The sequence below is a fragment of the Stigmatopora nigra genome, chromosome 7 (assembly GCF_051989575.1).
Source record: "Stigmatopora nigra isolate UIUO_SnigA chromosome 7, RoL_Snig_1.1, whole genome shotgun sequence".
NCBI classification, from domain to species: domain Eukaryota; kingdom Metazoa; phylum Chordata; class Actinopteri; order Syngnathiformes; family Syngnathidae; genus Stigmatopora; species Stigmatopora nigra.
The window spans coordinates 10132643-10147871 of NC_135514.1; the positions used below are offsets into that span (position 1 = coordinate 10132643).

The 15229-nt window shown below is 40.6% G+C and overlaps 3 protein-coding genes across 4 annotated transcripts; 1 reads left to right on the forward strand and 2 right to left on the reverse strand.

Annotated features, from left to right (window-relative positions):
• Nucleotides 1–2: 2 nt before the first annotated feature.
• On the reverse strand, nucleotides 3–3799 carry prr19 (proline rich 19). 2 transcript variants are annotated; one of them, XM_077721766.1, is made up of 4 exons: nucleotides 2821–3799; nucleotides 1417–2394; nucleotides 792–919; nucleotides 3–704 (listed from the first exon to the last, which is right to left on the reverse strand). In XM_077721766.1, the coding sequence occupies exons 1-4, from the start codon at nucleotides 2837–2839 to the stop codon at nucleotides 228–230; spliced, it is 1602 nt and encodes a 533-aa protein (XP_077577892.1). In that variant the 5' UTR covers nucleotides 2840–3799; the 3' UTR covers nucleotides 3–227. The 2 variants fall into 2 exon arrangements, with proteins under 2 accessions (XP_077577892.1, XP_077577893.1); XM_077721767.1 differs by having other exon boundaries at nucleotides 253–510.
• Nucleotides 3800–3812: 13 nt separating this feature from the next.
• pafah1b3 (platelet-activating factor acetylhydrolase, isoform Ib, gamma subunit) lies at nucleotides 3813–6237 on the forward strand. The gene is made up of 6 exons (XM_077721769.1): nucleotides 3813–3922; nucleotides 4141–4273; nucleotides 4784–4873; nucleotides 4956–5072; nucleotides 5138–5260; nucleotides 5545–6237. Exons 2-6 carry the CDS (start codon nucleotides 4193–4195, stop codon nucleotides 5803–5805), a joined length of 672 nt encoding a protein of 223 aa, XP_077577895.1. The 5' UTR covers nucleotides 3813–3922; nucleotides 4141–4192; the 3' UTR covers nucleotides 5806–6237.
• A 127-nt stretch (nucleotides 6238–6364) lies between these two features.
• Nucleotides 6365–15180, reverse strand: LOC144199879 (sialoadhesin-like). Its single transcript, XM_077721762.1, has 14 exons — nucleotides 15120–15180; nucleotides 12562–12649; nucleotides 12195–12488; nucleotides 10923–11204; nucleotides 10341–10604; nucleotides 9835–10110; nucleotides 9285–9536; nucleotides 8806–9081; nucleotides 8379–8630; nucleotides 7957–8232; nucleotides 7616–7867; nucleotides 7223–7507; nucleotides 6905–7144; nucleotides 6365–6805 (listed from the first exon to the last, which is right to left on the reverse strand). Exons 1-14 carry the CDS (start codon nucleotides 15120–15122, stop codon nucleotides 6717–6719), a joined length of 3129 nt encoding a protein of 1042 aa, XP_077577888.1. The 5' UTR covers nucleotides 15123–15180; the 3' UTR covers nucleotides 6365–6716.
• Nucleotides 15181–15229: the final 49 nt, after the last annotated feature.

Consider the following 15229-nt stretch of genomic DNA (forward strand, 5'->3'; position numbering starts at 1 on the left):
ACTTGCATCCCAAGGCACTACTTTATTTGATGTCACCTGAGCAGCAATTTGAAGTTGGAATGGACTTTTTCTTGCTTTTTGTGGCTTAATTGTGATGGTTTTTATTTCAAACAGCGCACTTTAATTCACATCTAGGATAGCTATGCAATGACCTACTAATAGTGTTTACAAGAAAGCAAAATTAGCACAGAAGATGTAAAGAAAAAATGAGGCAAATGATTTTTTTACTACAGTTTCCTGGGGGAAAAGGGCCAGCGTTTGGGTCTTGCCAAAGATGTGAATAAAGGTGACGGGCTCTCGACAATGTGAGGTTGCATGTAATGGTGGGTGTGGGGGGAGGTTAAAGCATGAGTGGAGTAGGTTGAGTTGGAGGAGTACCTTTGTAAAAAAGCATCATTCTTGAGGGGAATGTGGTGCGCAGGTGAATATTGGCCTCTCAGCTCTGGGCGGGGACTGAGCCGCATGTAGCTTGGTTGCGATCGACTCTCCCTCTGTTGCGTATTGTAGTCCCTGAAGGGATCAAATGTGGCATGGTTCTCACCAAAGAAGTGTGCTTGGGGTTCCTGAGATGGCATGAACATCTGGTGAGTGGCCACAGGGGAAGGGCCCAAGTCTATATTGAACTCAGGTGAGGCGCGAAGCCTAAATATGTCCTTCAAGAGGCCTGTTGAAGTGTCCATGTGGCTGACTGGCCAAGTGGCTGTCTACATAGTAAACATGGTGAGGTGGAATGCGTTGAAAGCAGTTAACAAAAATGGATACATAAAAAAAAAAAAGTTAACCAAGCTTACCTGGCTGGAGCTCTGCTGTGGCGGTGGACTGAGATCCCAGGGAAAGTGCTTTGTTTCTTTTCTTTTCTTTTCGAAAACGGGATAGGGCTCACTTTCGAAATTGAAGGCATGTCCAGAGTGGACAGGTGCTGAAAACACATTTATTTATATAAATATATATTCACAACATTGTTAACTTGATTAAAAAAAATAATGGATTTAATTTGCATAATCAAATTTGTGAGCAATACTAACATATCTAACAAAAGGGAATTTGAAATTAGTTGTGTGAACTTATCATAGCCTTAGCTCCTAATGTTTTCAAAAGTGCATTCTAACAACAGGGGAGTCAAGCAGAGAATATAGCTTACTTTTCTGCACGTTCCGCTGCCATTGTTCCCCAGTCTGAAATCTACTTGAAGTAATTTATGATAGGTTTATCTAAACTGAGGATATATCCAGGTTATAAGATATATTGAGCTCAAAGTACTCCACTTAAATTTGAAGTTTAAGGACTTCAGTTGACCCCCACCCTTCAAAACTGGACAATTTAAGTGAAGTGGTTGATTTGAAAAAAAAAAAAATCTACACACCAATGTGCCCATAATCCACTTGATATTCAAGATTATAGGTCTTAAACGCCTACCTGGCTTTTGTTCCCTGATCTTCTCCTTGGCCTTTGACTTTCTGACCTCTTTCCTGGGTTGAGACTGGTGGCCGGTGCCCGAGTTCAGGTGTTTGAGATTCTCTTGCAGTCGATGGCCATGTGCCTTACGCAGGGCTCGCAGTAGCACCGCCCTGCTCTCCTCTACCAGGTCCCGTTGCCTTAGTAAAGGAAAGCGCAAGGCATTGCACAGGCTCTGCGCCACCGCTCTGATGGACTTTGGGGAAACGTCATGTTTTTGGGGTTGACTGTCAACCCTGGTTTCCACAGAAAGGGGCTGCCGACGAACCAGGCTGGGTGGTCTTCGCGATTTAGAGAGCTTCTTTCTCTGAGGCGAACGCTCTACAGAAGAGGGTAGGTTTGGACTTGGATGTGTTTTTTTCTTCTTCACAACCGGGCTTTCATCAGAGCTTGTAGGAAAATATTTCTCTTTTTCTTTCTGGTCTGGCATAACGACTGATGTCTGACTTGACTCCTTGCTTACCTCAGTGGCCTCTATGGCATTAGGTTCTTCATGTGGTCCACTGGGGTCACTGAAAATGGGAGACCATGTCTTTTTTTCCTTGGGCGTTTGCTCCTTCTTATCCAGTAACAGTCGCTGGATGTTGAGGGACTTCACCTTATGGTTGAAGAGCCCACGGTGGTTAATGAGACGGGACGCCGTGATGACGCTGGCTTCCTGTGTGGGAGCGAGCGCTAGAGGTAGGGAAGGCTGTGAAACGAGGTCCCTACTTGAGGTGTTTTGGCTGCAATTGTGCAGGTGTCCCATATCCAGGTTGCCCTGAAGGCAGCAGCGGGGTTGTTGCGAGTTGACCCTGCAGGCGTCCTTGCCTCCACTTCTTTTGTGACTCCGCTCTTTTCGCGACTTCAGTCGTTTCGTTTTGTTTGTGCTGCTTTCCAGCTGGCATTTGCAGGTGCAACTGGTTCCGACCTCTGCCGTTTTTCGCATTCTGCTCTTTGCTGGGAAAGAAAAACAGAATTCAAAAGAACACTTTAGTTTTATCAGAGCTGTTTACAACTGCACAAGTCTTATTGGTCAAATCAATCATTGCTGGTTTAGTTCTAACCATTTTAAACTTTGGCAAATTTCCAAAAGAGGCCAGGTTTGCTCTACTGCTAACCAAAAAGATTTAAAGTTTTTAATAAAAAACAAATACTAAAATGAACGTATTTGAATTGTGATTTACATTTCTGTTAAATTGCAATCATCCTCATGATTTTCCTGTTACAATATATTCTGCACAAAACAATTGGAGGAGCACAACATAATGATGTTGTATGCCAATGAAAAAATGGATAACATGTATAGATAGATGATGATACAAATCTGAGGTTTTTCTTGAGTGTAACGGTAAATCTACCGAAAGTAACCGTACGTATACTTACAGATTGGCGAGGTCGCCATCTATTGGGAGTCAGCAGACAAACCAGGAGACGGATGACCACGCGAGAAGGCCAACACAGGTGCACTTTTCCTCACAAGACACACATGAATGAAGTTTCTGCGTCAAATCCCAAGTTGCTACAATAAACTTGAAACGACTGTATTTGATTCTAATGAAATCGGTTGGGTGAAACTAAAGAAAACATATATTTACAGTTTAACTACCAAGATTCTCTGACATCGTGGCGTGTTTCAAACGTTAGAAACGGCGGATGGAAGACCGCATCCAGGGTTGCCAGATGGAATAGCCAGTCTCAAACCCAACCACCGCACGAAACCTGCTCAGTTCAACAAAAACTAGACGAAATGACAACTATGACGTCAGTCTATGTTTTGATATTATAACAAGAAACAAATAAACAAGCTGGTAGACACATTGTAGAGGAATCATTGTTGTTTGGCCAAGAATGCATAACGGGAGATGTCGTTTGCCTATGAAAGTTTGTAACGAAAGTATTGTTTTCAGTTCAATAAACAATAATTAACCTTTTCGTGAACGAATTAAGTTTTTCCCCTCTTCTACTTGACCTCATTCATTTGACATTCAATTATGTTATCAATTTGGACATCACAAATATAAATATATAAAAAACGTGAATTTATGTATTCCTTAAAAAAACATTATTTCATTTTTTTATTAAAGTGGATAAAGCCCAAATGTAATCAAACACCCCAATGGATTCGCCCAATCTCCCGATCTGGCAACGCTGAACGCAGCAGTAATACCCTCAATGCCTTAACGAGGTTAGAGCAGTCCATTTACACACTATTACGGGGAGAAGAGTCGCAATCATCGTCATTTTTTGCCTCTAATTCCTCACTCAAACTGGTTGAATACCAATAATTACATCAATTTATTCATAAAAAAGTAATACTAAAGTTTGGTTGTAAAATTATGCACAAAAAGCGTTAAATGAAATGAAAACGAATTCGTGTGTTACCCCTAAAAGGATGAGCCGTCCCTGTGAAAAACTCGCTTCCTGAAACCGATTTTTGGGAGAGGATGACCGGATTTTGGACTATTTAATTGCCTATTTTCAACATGTATGTAATCTAATGTGATTTTTTTGGTAACACAGACGGACACCAAAGAAATATGCATTTGTTAACGACTAAGGTGTAAAGGATTTGCGTCCCATTTAAAATATAATCATTCGTGCTAGCCACTTGTGCTATCTAATTTTCAATGGCGTCTTAAGCTACTGTCCAACTATTGTTAGGGTTTGCATCATTCATATCTTTGGTTTATTTTGTTGAAATAGAAAGATCCGAAGTTATACATGCCAGTTTTGGAACACTAAACGAGGCCGAGTCATGAGCGCCGACGAGCGGAACCCGGCCGCCACACCCACCGCCTGCGAGGACACCCAGGGAGACGGACGATGGATGTCGATGGTGAATATATATTCATGTTTCATACCATGCATCCTCGTAAGGTTTGCAAGGGGTGCTGGACCCTATCCCAGGCGACTTTGAGCGAAAGGCAGACGACACCCTAGTATGATCACAGTCAGCCGTAGGGCACGCAGAGACCAGACGACCATGCTGTGTATATTGTCAGGAAAATGGACAGTTACTCTGCCATTGAAATGGATGCTCTTAAAACCTCAATAGGGTCGCGGGGGGTGCTGGAGCATATCCTAGCTGACTTCGGGCCAGAGGCAAGGGATACCCTGAACATTTGGGTCTTTTGGCGGTGCAAGTGGTTACCTCACTGTTTTTCACTTACCTTCAGTCAGCCAGTAAGAGGCATTTTCCAATGTTTTTTTGGACAAGGTCTTGAGTATTTCAGTTACACTTTTACTGGGAATTGTCACACTTATGGGGAATCATACATGTAAAAGAAAATAGCAACTGTTGACTTTATACCAAGATATAAAAGAGTAACTATTGGCATGTGTGCAGCACAACCGTTTCCTGTCCGACAGCAAAGATAAAGAACCTGAGGTCCTCTTTGTTGGTGACTTTCTGGTGCAGCTCATGCATCAGTTTGGTGTAAGAAAAATCGCATCGTATCATTTTTCTCTATTTCAAACTTGTTCTTGTAAGGCTTAATTTTCTTCCACATTTGTCTCAGGTGTGGCGGCAACTCTTCTCTCCACTCCATGCCCTCAATTTCGGGGTGGGCAGCGACGCCACGCAGAATGTGCTCTGGAGACTGTCAAATGGTGAACTGGATCACATCAGCCCGAAGGTAATCTTTAGATTTAGTCCATTTTCAGTATAGCGACGCACTTACATCTCGCTTTTGTTGATCAGATTGTCGTTCTTTGGGTGGGGACCCAAAATCGAGGACATACTGCCAAGCAAATTAGCGGGGGAATCATGGAAATCGTCCAAGTGATCAAGAATAAGCTGCCCCATGCTCACACACTCGTACTCGTAAGTACTCTACACATCTTTTTACAATTTGAATCGTTCCTTATAAGTTCTGTAGTGAAAACTCACACCACTAAACAATTGAGAGATGTGGCTCCCAGTTGTTTAGTGGTGTGGTATTTTGCTAAGTTGTAAATCACCATTTTCTTGTCGTTAAGTATTGACAGCAGCATCAGCAGTATTTGCATGCTTTAAGAAACAAATTTCAATATGTTTTGCCTTATCAGTAAGTTTTTCACAGAATGTGCGGGTGTATCCATGAAGTTCCTCACCACTCTTCTTTGCAGGGACTCCTTCCGAGAGGTAAATCCCCCAACCCGCTGCGGGAGCGTAACACTGAGGTCAACCGGTTGGTGCGGGAAGCCGTCAGCGGCCTTCCTCACGCTTCCTTTCTCAACGTTGACCCGGGTTTCGTGCACTCCAACGGCAGCATCTCCCACCAGGATATGTACGACTACCTTCACCTGACCCCGCAGGCCTACCAGGTTGTGTGCGAGCCTTTACACGCTCACCTCAAGTCCATGCTAGAAAGGTCTGCTGAGAACTGACCAAAACACACCACTCACACCAGTCCTTCACACTCGGCTAGCTTAGTAAGAATGATGAATCGAATTGGTTACGATGTGTCCATGGATGAAATGCTCACTGTTACAGGTAGTGGGAACAAAACGCTTAGTTAAATAAATGTGACACACTAGAAAGAGAGGCTAAGCTCCCGCTTCAATTAAGCTTCCATTCCCATATTCACTCTCCATATATTATGCCATATATGAAGCCATCATTGTCCTTTAAACCCTTTTTTTTGCTTCAGCTATTGTATTTAAAAGCAACAGATGAGCCCATTCCATCACAAATGTGTATGTTGTATAAGTCTTACAATGCAAGACCCAGCTTGAATATAGCCATTCCAAGTACCATTCCATTGCTTCACATTTTGAGCAGTTCAAGATGAGAAAATGCATTAAAGAAAAGCAACAGTGCACTTTTAGTGTGTCGTGTATTTTTTGCGTGATTACTGTTATCTCCACTTCATTTTAAATATTTAAATCGCAAGAAACTAAATGCATCAATATCGTTATTTTATTCCAATATAACACTGCACAAGGATCCAACAATCTTACAAGTTTTATTGATTACGAAATAAATACAAAAAAAAAAAATCAGCCAAAAAAAGAATTCAGACATCTTCCTCACAATTTGATCTCACAGGACATAAGTGCAATAGGTGATTGTTAGCAAGTGAAATAATCTAGGCACTTTAAAAGTGTTTCAGTGCAAAAACAGCAAAAATCACAACACACAGCTATTAAAAATGTACAATTAAGACAATCAGATTGTTTAAATCGGCAATCTGCATTTCCGCCTTTTCAAGCAAAAAAAAAAAAAAAGATTATTGCTTACCTTCTGTTCTGTACTTATTTTTTGTCAGAATGCAAAACTAGGGCTAATTACGCCCCATTCAGTGAAAGAAAACTGGTACAGACATGATGAAGACACTTACAATCACAAGGATTTTTTGGGAAGGGTAATGGAGGCCAGAAGCAGCACCTGAAAGATTTAAAAAAAATGTTTGGATGAGTTTAAAGGAATTCATTTAATTGTATCATTATGATACTATTGAAAGGAATGTCATGCATTCATACTTACTAATAGACCTGGTCGTGGACATGCTGATATTAGTCACTCTGTTCGTAGCCTTACATGTGTAGTTGGAATTCAACAGCGGTATTTCAATGACATTGCTGGAAGCTATGTCCGATATCTCTATGTCATTTAGAAACCACTGGTACTCGCTTTCTGGTCGTGAATCAGCGACACACTCGATGGAAACTGTGAATAATACCGCAGACAAATCCGGCCCGTTGATAGTCACGCTGATTGGCCCATCTAGAAAAGCACAATGTCTATTTTAATTGAAACGACAAAACCTAATTGTTGATACCAGTCAATTTCCTCAGTACTTACAGTTAACCAGGAGCTCGTACCAGGGGCTCTTGTATTGACCAATCAAATTGCTGGCGACGCACATATACATTCCGTCGTGGTAGCGCTTCAATGGTGCGAAATGAAGCATATTCCCATGTATATAGTAATGAGAGTGATTGGTTGCAGACTCGTTTACTGTGAGAGCAACACCGTCCTTCTTCCACTGGATGGACGTGTAATGGCCGTCCACCTCACAGGTGAGCGTGAAGTTGTGTCCATCAATTGGAATAGTGTCGTTTTCCACTGTCACTGAATCAATGCCCTCTAAAAATAAGAACACATTTAAAAACTACATTAAATGTTGATTCCAGCTTCTGAGAACTAAATTGCTCTACTATAGATAGAAAGCATGTACACATCTAGGATTCTTACCAATGACCAGCAGCGTCAGGGAACTGCTGCTGTTCTTGCCTGTCACATGATTTTGGGCTTTGCAAGTGTAAGTTCCACTCATGTTTAGCATCACGGAGTCGATTAAAAACACTGAACTGTTAGCAACAAGGGTCATGTTGTGCCACCAACTCAGGTGGCTGTCAGGCTGTGACAGGGCAGAACAGGTGAAGTTTACTGATTGTCCCTTAGAAGCAATTGATGGACCGTAAACCATCGGTGTATCTGGTCCAACTGCAATGATAGAAAAACAGTTGGTACACAGTGAGAATAATTGGCAAGTGCCTTTCAAGATTTTCCACTAATATTCATTTCAAACTCACAGTTGACAATGAATAAGTGAGGAGGGCTTGAGATATTTTGAACGGAACTAAAAGCCCAGCAATGGTACTGTCCAGAATCATTCCGGTGCAGCTCAGTGAAGGTGACGGTCAGGTTATCCATGGACATCATGACCCTGTCATCTCCGACTAAAAGCTCTCCATTTTTCATCCATAACACTTGGTCAACAGGCCTGGACACGTTACAAATCATCGTGAAGTTATATCCTTCCACCGGAGGATGTTGGGGAATCTCAATGTGTACATATTTGATTTTCTCTGGGGTGAAAAAGAGAAATAGTCTGTTTTTTGAGGTGGAAGACGATCATATAAACTACCTTTTTTCACATGTAGGGACTAAAAGTAAAACATTGCCAGACTATTGAATACCCCAGTAAAATGTGAAGATGTTCACATGGTCTCACCGATAACAGTCAGTGTGGTATTGGCCGAGCTATTTTCACCCGTGATGTTGTTGCGTGCCTTGCAGGTGTATGTCCCGCTCATGTTTTGGCTAAGAGCAGCTGTTTGATACACTGAGGTGTTGGCTACAGGTGTGTCATTGAAAAGCCAAGTATACTGGCTGTGGGGGTAAGACATGGCACTGCAGTTGAGTTGGATGCTGGTTCCTTCCAGTGCTTCAAGAGGCAACGTCACATATGGCACTCCAGGTCCATCTAAAACATAAATCACAATTTGATTAATTAGAGTGTTGATACACCTGTCTCACCATTTGTCATAAAACAGAGTTGATAAACCAGACATTTATTTGGTAGTCTATCAAGACAGAGCATGGATAAATTAGCTCTATTTTAGTCTGTCCTTCTACAGCAAGTTTAAAAAAAGGCTCACATATGACATTGAGGGTGTAATTTTCACTGGTCAAACTACTGAGAGGGTTGGAAGCTTCACATGAGTAAACTCCGTTGTCAGAGTGCATCAAAGGTTCAAAAGTGAGGGTAGCATTGTTCATGATAAGTCCCCTGGTTCCGTTTGTATACAGCAGAGCTCCATGGTGCCTCCAGGTGATGTACTCAACGCTTCCCTCAGTGTCGCAGGTAAGGTTAAACGTGCTGTTCAGGATAGGATGAACAGCTGGCTCCATTACATATGCCATAGTTACTGGTGCTGTAAACAAGTAAGGAGACCATCGGAAAGTAAATGTTAACATCCACAATGTTTTCATATTCCTTTTCATTTAGCCCTTTACAGTGGCTAGCTGTTTTATTATATTAGGGTATTCCAATACAGTGCTTCTTAGAAAATAATTCAAGTCTATCGGGTTGTAATCTGAGGAAGTACAGCCCAAAATAAAAAGTTCCTCCATTTACCAAAGACAGCAAGCATGTGATACATGCTGCTGTTTCTCCGAGTTATGTTGTTGAAGGCCTTGCAGGTGTACATGCCACTCATGTTCAATGTCAACGGTCCTGCCAGGTATTCTGCTGTGAAGGCCACCTCCATATCCATAAAGCTCCAGATGTATGTACTCGGAGGATTAGATCTGCTGGAACAATTGAGGAGCACTTGGCTTCCAGTCAGGGCCATAGGTGGTGCTGTGATAACAGGGGTCTCCGGGCCAACTTTGGAAACATGCAATACATGGGTTACATTAACTATACAGTTATGTTTATTTATTTTTACGAGATTACTCAGTTCAACAACTTTAATGTTCCTCTCTTATGTCTCTTCTGTGGAATAGCTTTTGAGCCTTTATCTGGTATCTACCATACTAAAAATAAGTATGCTAGTATGATATCTCTCTTGTTTGGCAATGTTCGAAACCAAATGAGTTCCAATAGAATAGTCACGCTATCATTGATTTCAAACTAAAACACACTTCTCATCTGTGCATTTTAAGTGTCACCTGCTTTAACTTACAGAAAACTTCCAGAGTGTATGTACTACTGGTCATGTTGCTCACAGCATTGGAAGCCCGGCACATATACTGGCCAACATCGTCGAGATGTGCGGGGTGGAATGTTAGTGTCTGGTTTCCCGCATCAAAGATTGTCCTGTTGTCAGCAGACACCGGGACATTGTTCATCCACCACTCTATGGTTTCTGCTTCTCCGGTCACATGGCACTTAAGGGTGAAGGGCTCATCAGCCACGGCATATCTGCCCATGTCATTCACCATCACGGCTGATATTGGCGCTGCGGGATAGATTGTTTATTGCAAAACATTGCCGCAAAGATATTTTACATCATTAGTTTCGTTCTCGAAAAGTATAGGTGCTACCTCTTCCCTAGCATGAAACTAAGCCTGTGTAAGCCCATATGAAACCATCAAGTTTGTTTTGGATAAAAGCATTACGAGGCGGGTTGTGCAGGCACTCCCGTCAAACTGACGAGACATTTGAGATCTATTTTCTCCATAACCTTACCCATGATTCGGATTATTTTTCTGGCACTGCTTAACCTAGATGTCACAGAGTTGTACAGGAGACATTGGTACTCTCCTGAGTCGCTCTCTGCGACCAATGTCAGGCTAAGCTGTTCCCCAGTGTGGTCGAGATTCATCCCATCCACCATCCATTGGATTGTTGACATGGGCTTGGACTCAGCTGAGCACAACAGGGTTATGTTTGAGCCTGTTGTGTGGGTTTCCAGCATGGGAATAACTGATACAGCAGCATTTGTGGGTCCATCTGGAGACATGAGAGAAATGGTCACAATGCAAATCACTAACTATGATAGTCCGAAAATTACCACAAAAATATTTGCCTTAGATGGCTGGCTCAAGATGGCAGCAAAGCTCTCTTTCCATTCTCTTTGCTGCACTAATGAGAAGACAATTCTTTTGCAAGAGAATACTAACCCTAACTTGTCAATGCTTGCATGTCAAAGTAGGTTTTGATAGATTTAGGATAGTTTTTCTCTGTCAATCCCTTATTTCTTAGGAAATCTTCAATTGCCTTGATAAAGCGGTGATTACAGCCTGTGCTAGGAGAATACTTTAAACTCACAGCTGATGTTGAATTGTACAGATGGGCTTATTTCTTGGTTGATGCCATTGGTCACGTTACACCTGAACGGGCCCTCGTCATAGCGAGTCACTTTCATGATGATGAGCTGGGAGGAGTCAGCGCTAAGCTCGACGTATTCGCCGAACATCACCTCTGCTGTTTTGTTAAGCCACGTGTAATGCAGGGAAGTCCCTGTTTCTGCTGCGCAGGTGAGCACCACGGAGTCATTAAATTCCACCAAGTTAGTACCGTTTACGGTCAAGACCACATTTGAAATGGGCTCTGTAGAGAAAAGACGAAAAACAATGTTATTTCTTTAAATAACGGAAACAAGGATGAAATTTGTTTGAAGTTCCAACTTAGAATGTAAAGAGTACTCAGTATTAAAGTACAGACATCACTATTTTAGAAAAAGATAAATACTGAATTGACTCATTTAAGTGAAGTCCATATTTGTCAGACCATTCCAGTTTGTTTTTTTTGGTGCAAGAACTATGATGAAATAATGTTTTTCACACGACTGTGGTGAGCCTTTTTATCGTAACCCTAAAGACCAGAGAACACTTTGCATAGAACCACATATTTGAGGAGATGATTTTGGCACATGCAGATGAAGAAATACCCTCGGAATGAGTTTTTCCACATGGCTTCAAACACACTAGAAATCACTCGATATCAGGCTAGAAAAATTAATGGCAATCTCCAGTCGAAGTAAAAATCAAATTGTTTGATTCACTGCAAATAAAGACTAGTGTTGTTTACATGCCTGCCAAATTTGCAAAAAGTGATAATCAAACAAGGCTTTAAAAGAAACAGTGCCAACTATCCATCACAATAGCATTGATGCTATTGTGATGGAAATGATCAATATTGAAAGATTTTGTTTTACAATTCCATGTATATTATCTGAAAGTCTCATGGCCCATTTGAAATTGCAATTTACATCTGTAGTACAATGTATAGGAGGGCGAATAATATTAACAGATAACTAAACTCATCACACATCACGGAAATCTCTATTTTCTATGGCGTATCCTGTTCAAGGTTGCTTAGAACCTGGAGCCCAAGTTGTGCTCGATAAATTCGTCCATCCCACTAACCAACCTACCAACCAAGCAAAACAATCCATTCAAGAAGGCCTGAATGTTTTTTTTTTCCTGTTAACTTAATAACTTGGTTAACTACATCCTAAATTGGTCACTCGTCAACAAGGTCAATTCCGTCCAGGCAGATAATCACTGAGCCATTAAACTATTATTCAATTTATCTTACCTTGAACTGACAGTTCTAACTGGGAAGCGGTTGAATTTATATCCTGGAGCGCATACGTCCCAGAATTTTCCAGTTTGGCCGAAATCACAGTCAACGATGAGGTGCTGGTATTGAACACCACCATGTCTGTAAAGCCATCAGTAATGACTATTCTTTCAGGGAAAATAAAGGCCACAATGTTGTTGTTAAAAATCCACACTCCTGTATTGACTGGGTGGTCGCTGTAAAGAGTGACATTCTTCCCAACGGGTACTGGGTTCTGCGAAGCAGTTATGCCCTGAGCACGTACATGATCTGCAGACAGAGAACAGTCAGTCTTCAGGACAGCTTCAAATACTTGGAATTAAGGAACATGTACAAGTCTTACCTGTTGTGTAGGATAACACCGATATGATGACAATATACAGTAATGGAGCTTTCATGGTGTGATCTCTTGGCTCGTCTGAGCTAAACCTCTACAAATGTGAAAAAGAAGACGGCTTACACTTGCGTTCTTGATGGCAAATATTTGCTGTGCGCAACTTTCTGTTGATGCAAATGCTCAGCACTGCCACCACAAAACCACCACGCCCTATTTTGCCCTGATCCTGCAGCAGCTGCGCCACGGGAGTGTCCATTTACTGTAAACTTTTCTACCTGTCCTACAACTTTCCATCCTGTACTTGTGGGAAGAGGAGAAAACTCTTGACACTTTCTACTCAACTTAAGATTAGGACCTTTGAGCTTTGGCAACATTCCTTCAGTTAGTGAATAAGCATCAAGTGGTTTGCTGTGTAACAAATCATGGTGTTTGAAGCCAATTGATGTTCGGAAAACTACAAGTATGCTTTGCTAACATTGATTTTTTTAGTGTTTACTAATGAAAAAAAAAATCGGAAAACCGGTTGGTGAAAGTATGGTTAATAAAAGTTGTATACATTTTGCTCTTGAGGATCTTTGGGAGACATTTAATAAAAATATGAATAATCTTGCCCTGTTTTGCGGCTTTGATTCAAAGTAAAAAAAAATGAAGAGTTACTGCATCTTATTCTTTTTGATTACAAATGTTTTTTCCGCTTTGCGGCATTTGATACCGAAATGAAACCACCTTGGTCCACCCTCACCTGTTTGCCATGTTTGTGGTTGCGACAGTGACTTTATGTACACTTTCAAAAGCGTGTCTACCAGGTAAACCTTGCATCAACGGGACCATGTGACATGGCAAGAAGGAAAACATAATACTACATTTGTTAAACATTATGAAAAATTGAATTATATCTTGTACTTTCCATAGGGTTTTTTATTTTGAGGGTTACAAACAAAAAAAAATGAAGGCTGCAAGAGCCACCATTATTTACCTTTCTTCTACTTTTAACCACATTGCAACTAAAGCAAAAGTGTATGTATGTCAAGAAAAAACTTACAATTTTCAGACTACAAGTCATATCAGGCAGAAAAATTCACCACGAGGTAAATAAGACAAGTAGTCGTTGTTTTAAGACAACACTGAATTGTCTTTGCTGGCCATTTGACACCCCTGGGACAAATTCTCTTTTAAGTGTCTCAACCAAATTTGGGAGCAAAATCAAGGCAGGTGATTCAAGGTATGATTACGATATGTTTGTTGTGACGTTTTCAGTTTTAGGAAAGTGCACCTCAATTTAGAAATGACTGTACTATATTGGCTTAGGAGTCCCTAAAGTGACTGCTAAGTGTATAGTCGTGGAAAGCTTTAACATTAGAAACAATGCTTTCTTATAATTAAGTATTACATTGTATAACATTTTTTTACCATGTTTCAAAGTTGACAAGTGTGACTCTAGCGAGGGCAGACAAATTATTGTGTAACTGGATAGGGATTCTATTGTTTATAATGACAATATGAAAACAATGTACCCAGAATTATTTCTAAATAAAGAATTAAATGGCATCAAAAGATTAAGTCAAAAGGACAAGTGACGCATGATGCTAACTAGTCAGATCCTATGTCAATATTAGCACTCAGCTTTTCACTAGATACTAGTTCACTTTACAACAAATGGAAATTAAATCCTTTGTTGTACTATCACTGCAATGTATTTTTTTTCAATTTATGTATCACAATCATTTATTTAGTTATCATTAAAATACTAAAACATATTTACTAAGCATTTAAAGTGGTACTACCTGTAAAAGTGTCTAGTTATAATTTCCTATAACCCAATAAGCTAGACTGTACGTGTTTAAAATGCACAACTTAAAATGAAACAAAAACATTTGATAATATTTTAAGGATGTTTTATCTAACACCATAAAAAAACACCTGCTCAGAATGCCTGTAATGATTACCTGCATTGTTATGAAAAAGGAATTGATCCAAATAGAGCGTAACGATAAAACACAGGTGAGTTGATAGCCGATACCAGTATGCGTGGCGACCGAAAGTCTCACATGAGAGAAAAGGGCAATGCGAGCCAAAACAAAGAACAAAATCCTGGTTGTCAGTACAAATACTGTATCAGATGCAATCCTATCTGTCAAGCGTAATGGGATGATTGTGTCATTAAAATGGAAATTGCCAATGTGTAGAAGCTTGACTGCAAAATCACAAGATCAGATAAATCTATAGCATTCTGAAAGGGATGTCGGGTTTCCATATTTGTAATTATTTTGATAAATATTTTGATAATTTATTTAACAGATTTAATAAGGCCTCTACAGTGTCTGCTCTGTCATGTCAACTGTTCTAGTCAAATCTGTAATGAACAACTCACAACGGCTCACTGTCAGACAATCATTGGCAAATAATGCTTCTTGGTGAGTCTTTTTAAATTCCCTTTGCACCTCCGGTGTTAAAAAGTAGGCAATTTACAGAAGATTTTCCAATGCTAGCCAGTAAAGATCCAATTTCCTTGTTAAAAATAAAGCTAGATCTGGTGCACATACAAGATAATACAGAAACCATACCATACTGTAGAGCAGGGGAGGCCAAGTTCAGTTCTCAAGAGCCCCTATCCAGTCTGTTTTCTATACCACTCTCCTCTAGAACACCTGAATCAAATGATCAACTCATCTGC

What these genes read in the sequence shown, in the direction of transcription:
- prr19 (XM_077721766.1), bottom strand. An exon ending in GATCAGGGAACAAAAGCCAG is followed by an intron (nt 920 to 1,416) that starts GTAGGCGTTTAA and finishes ATGTGTTTTCAG; the next exon opens with CACCTGTCCACTCTGGACAT. An exon ending in CACAGCAGAGCTCCAGCCAG is followed by an intron (nt 705 to 791) that starts GTAAGCTTGGTT and finishes TTTACTATGTAG; the next exon opens with ACAGCCACTTGGCCAGTCAG.
- pafah1b3 (XM_077721769.1), top strand. Translation starts at nt 4,193, where the DNA reads ATGAGCGCCGACGAGCGGAACCCGGCCGCCACACCCACCGCCTGCGAG. An exon ending in ACGGACGATGGATGTCGATG is followed by an intron (nt 4,274 to 4,783) that starts GTGAATATATAT and finishes GCATGTGTGCAG; the next exon opens with CACAACCGTTTCCTGTCCGA. An exon ending in TGGATCACATCAGCCCGAAG is followed by an intron (nt 5,073 to 5,137) that starts GTAATCTTTAGA and finishes TTTGTTGATCAG; the next exon opens with ATTGTCGTTCTTTGGGTGGG.
- LOC144199879 (XM_077721762.1), bottom strand. An exon ending in GTTAGAACTGTCAGTTCAAG is followed by an intron (nt 11,205 to 12,194) that starts GTAAGATAAATT and finishes TTTTCTCTACAG; the next exon opens with AGCCCATTTCAAATGTGGTC. An exon ending in GTACGAGCTCCTGGTTAACT is followed by an intron (nt 7,145 to 7,222) that starts GTAAGTACTGAG and finishes GTGCTTTTCTAG; the next exon opens with ATGGGCCAATCAGCGTGACT.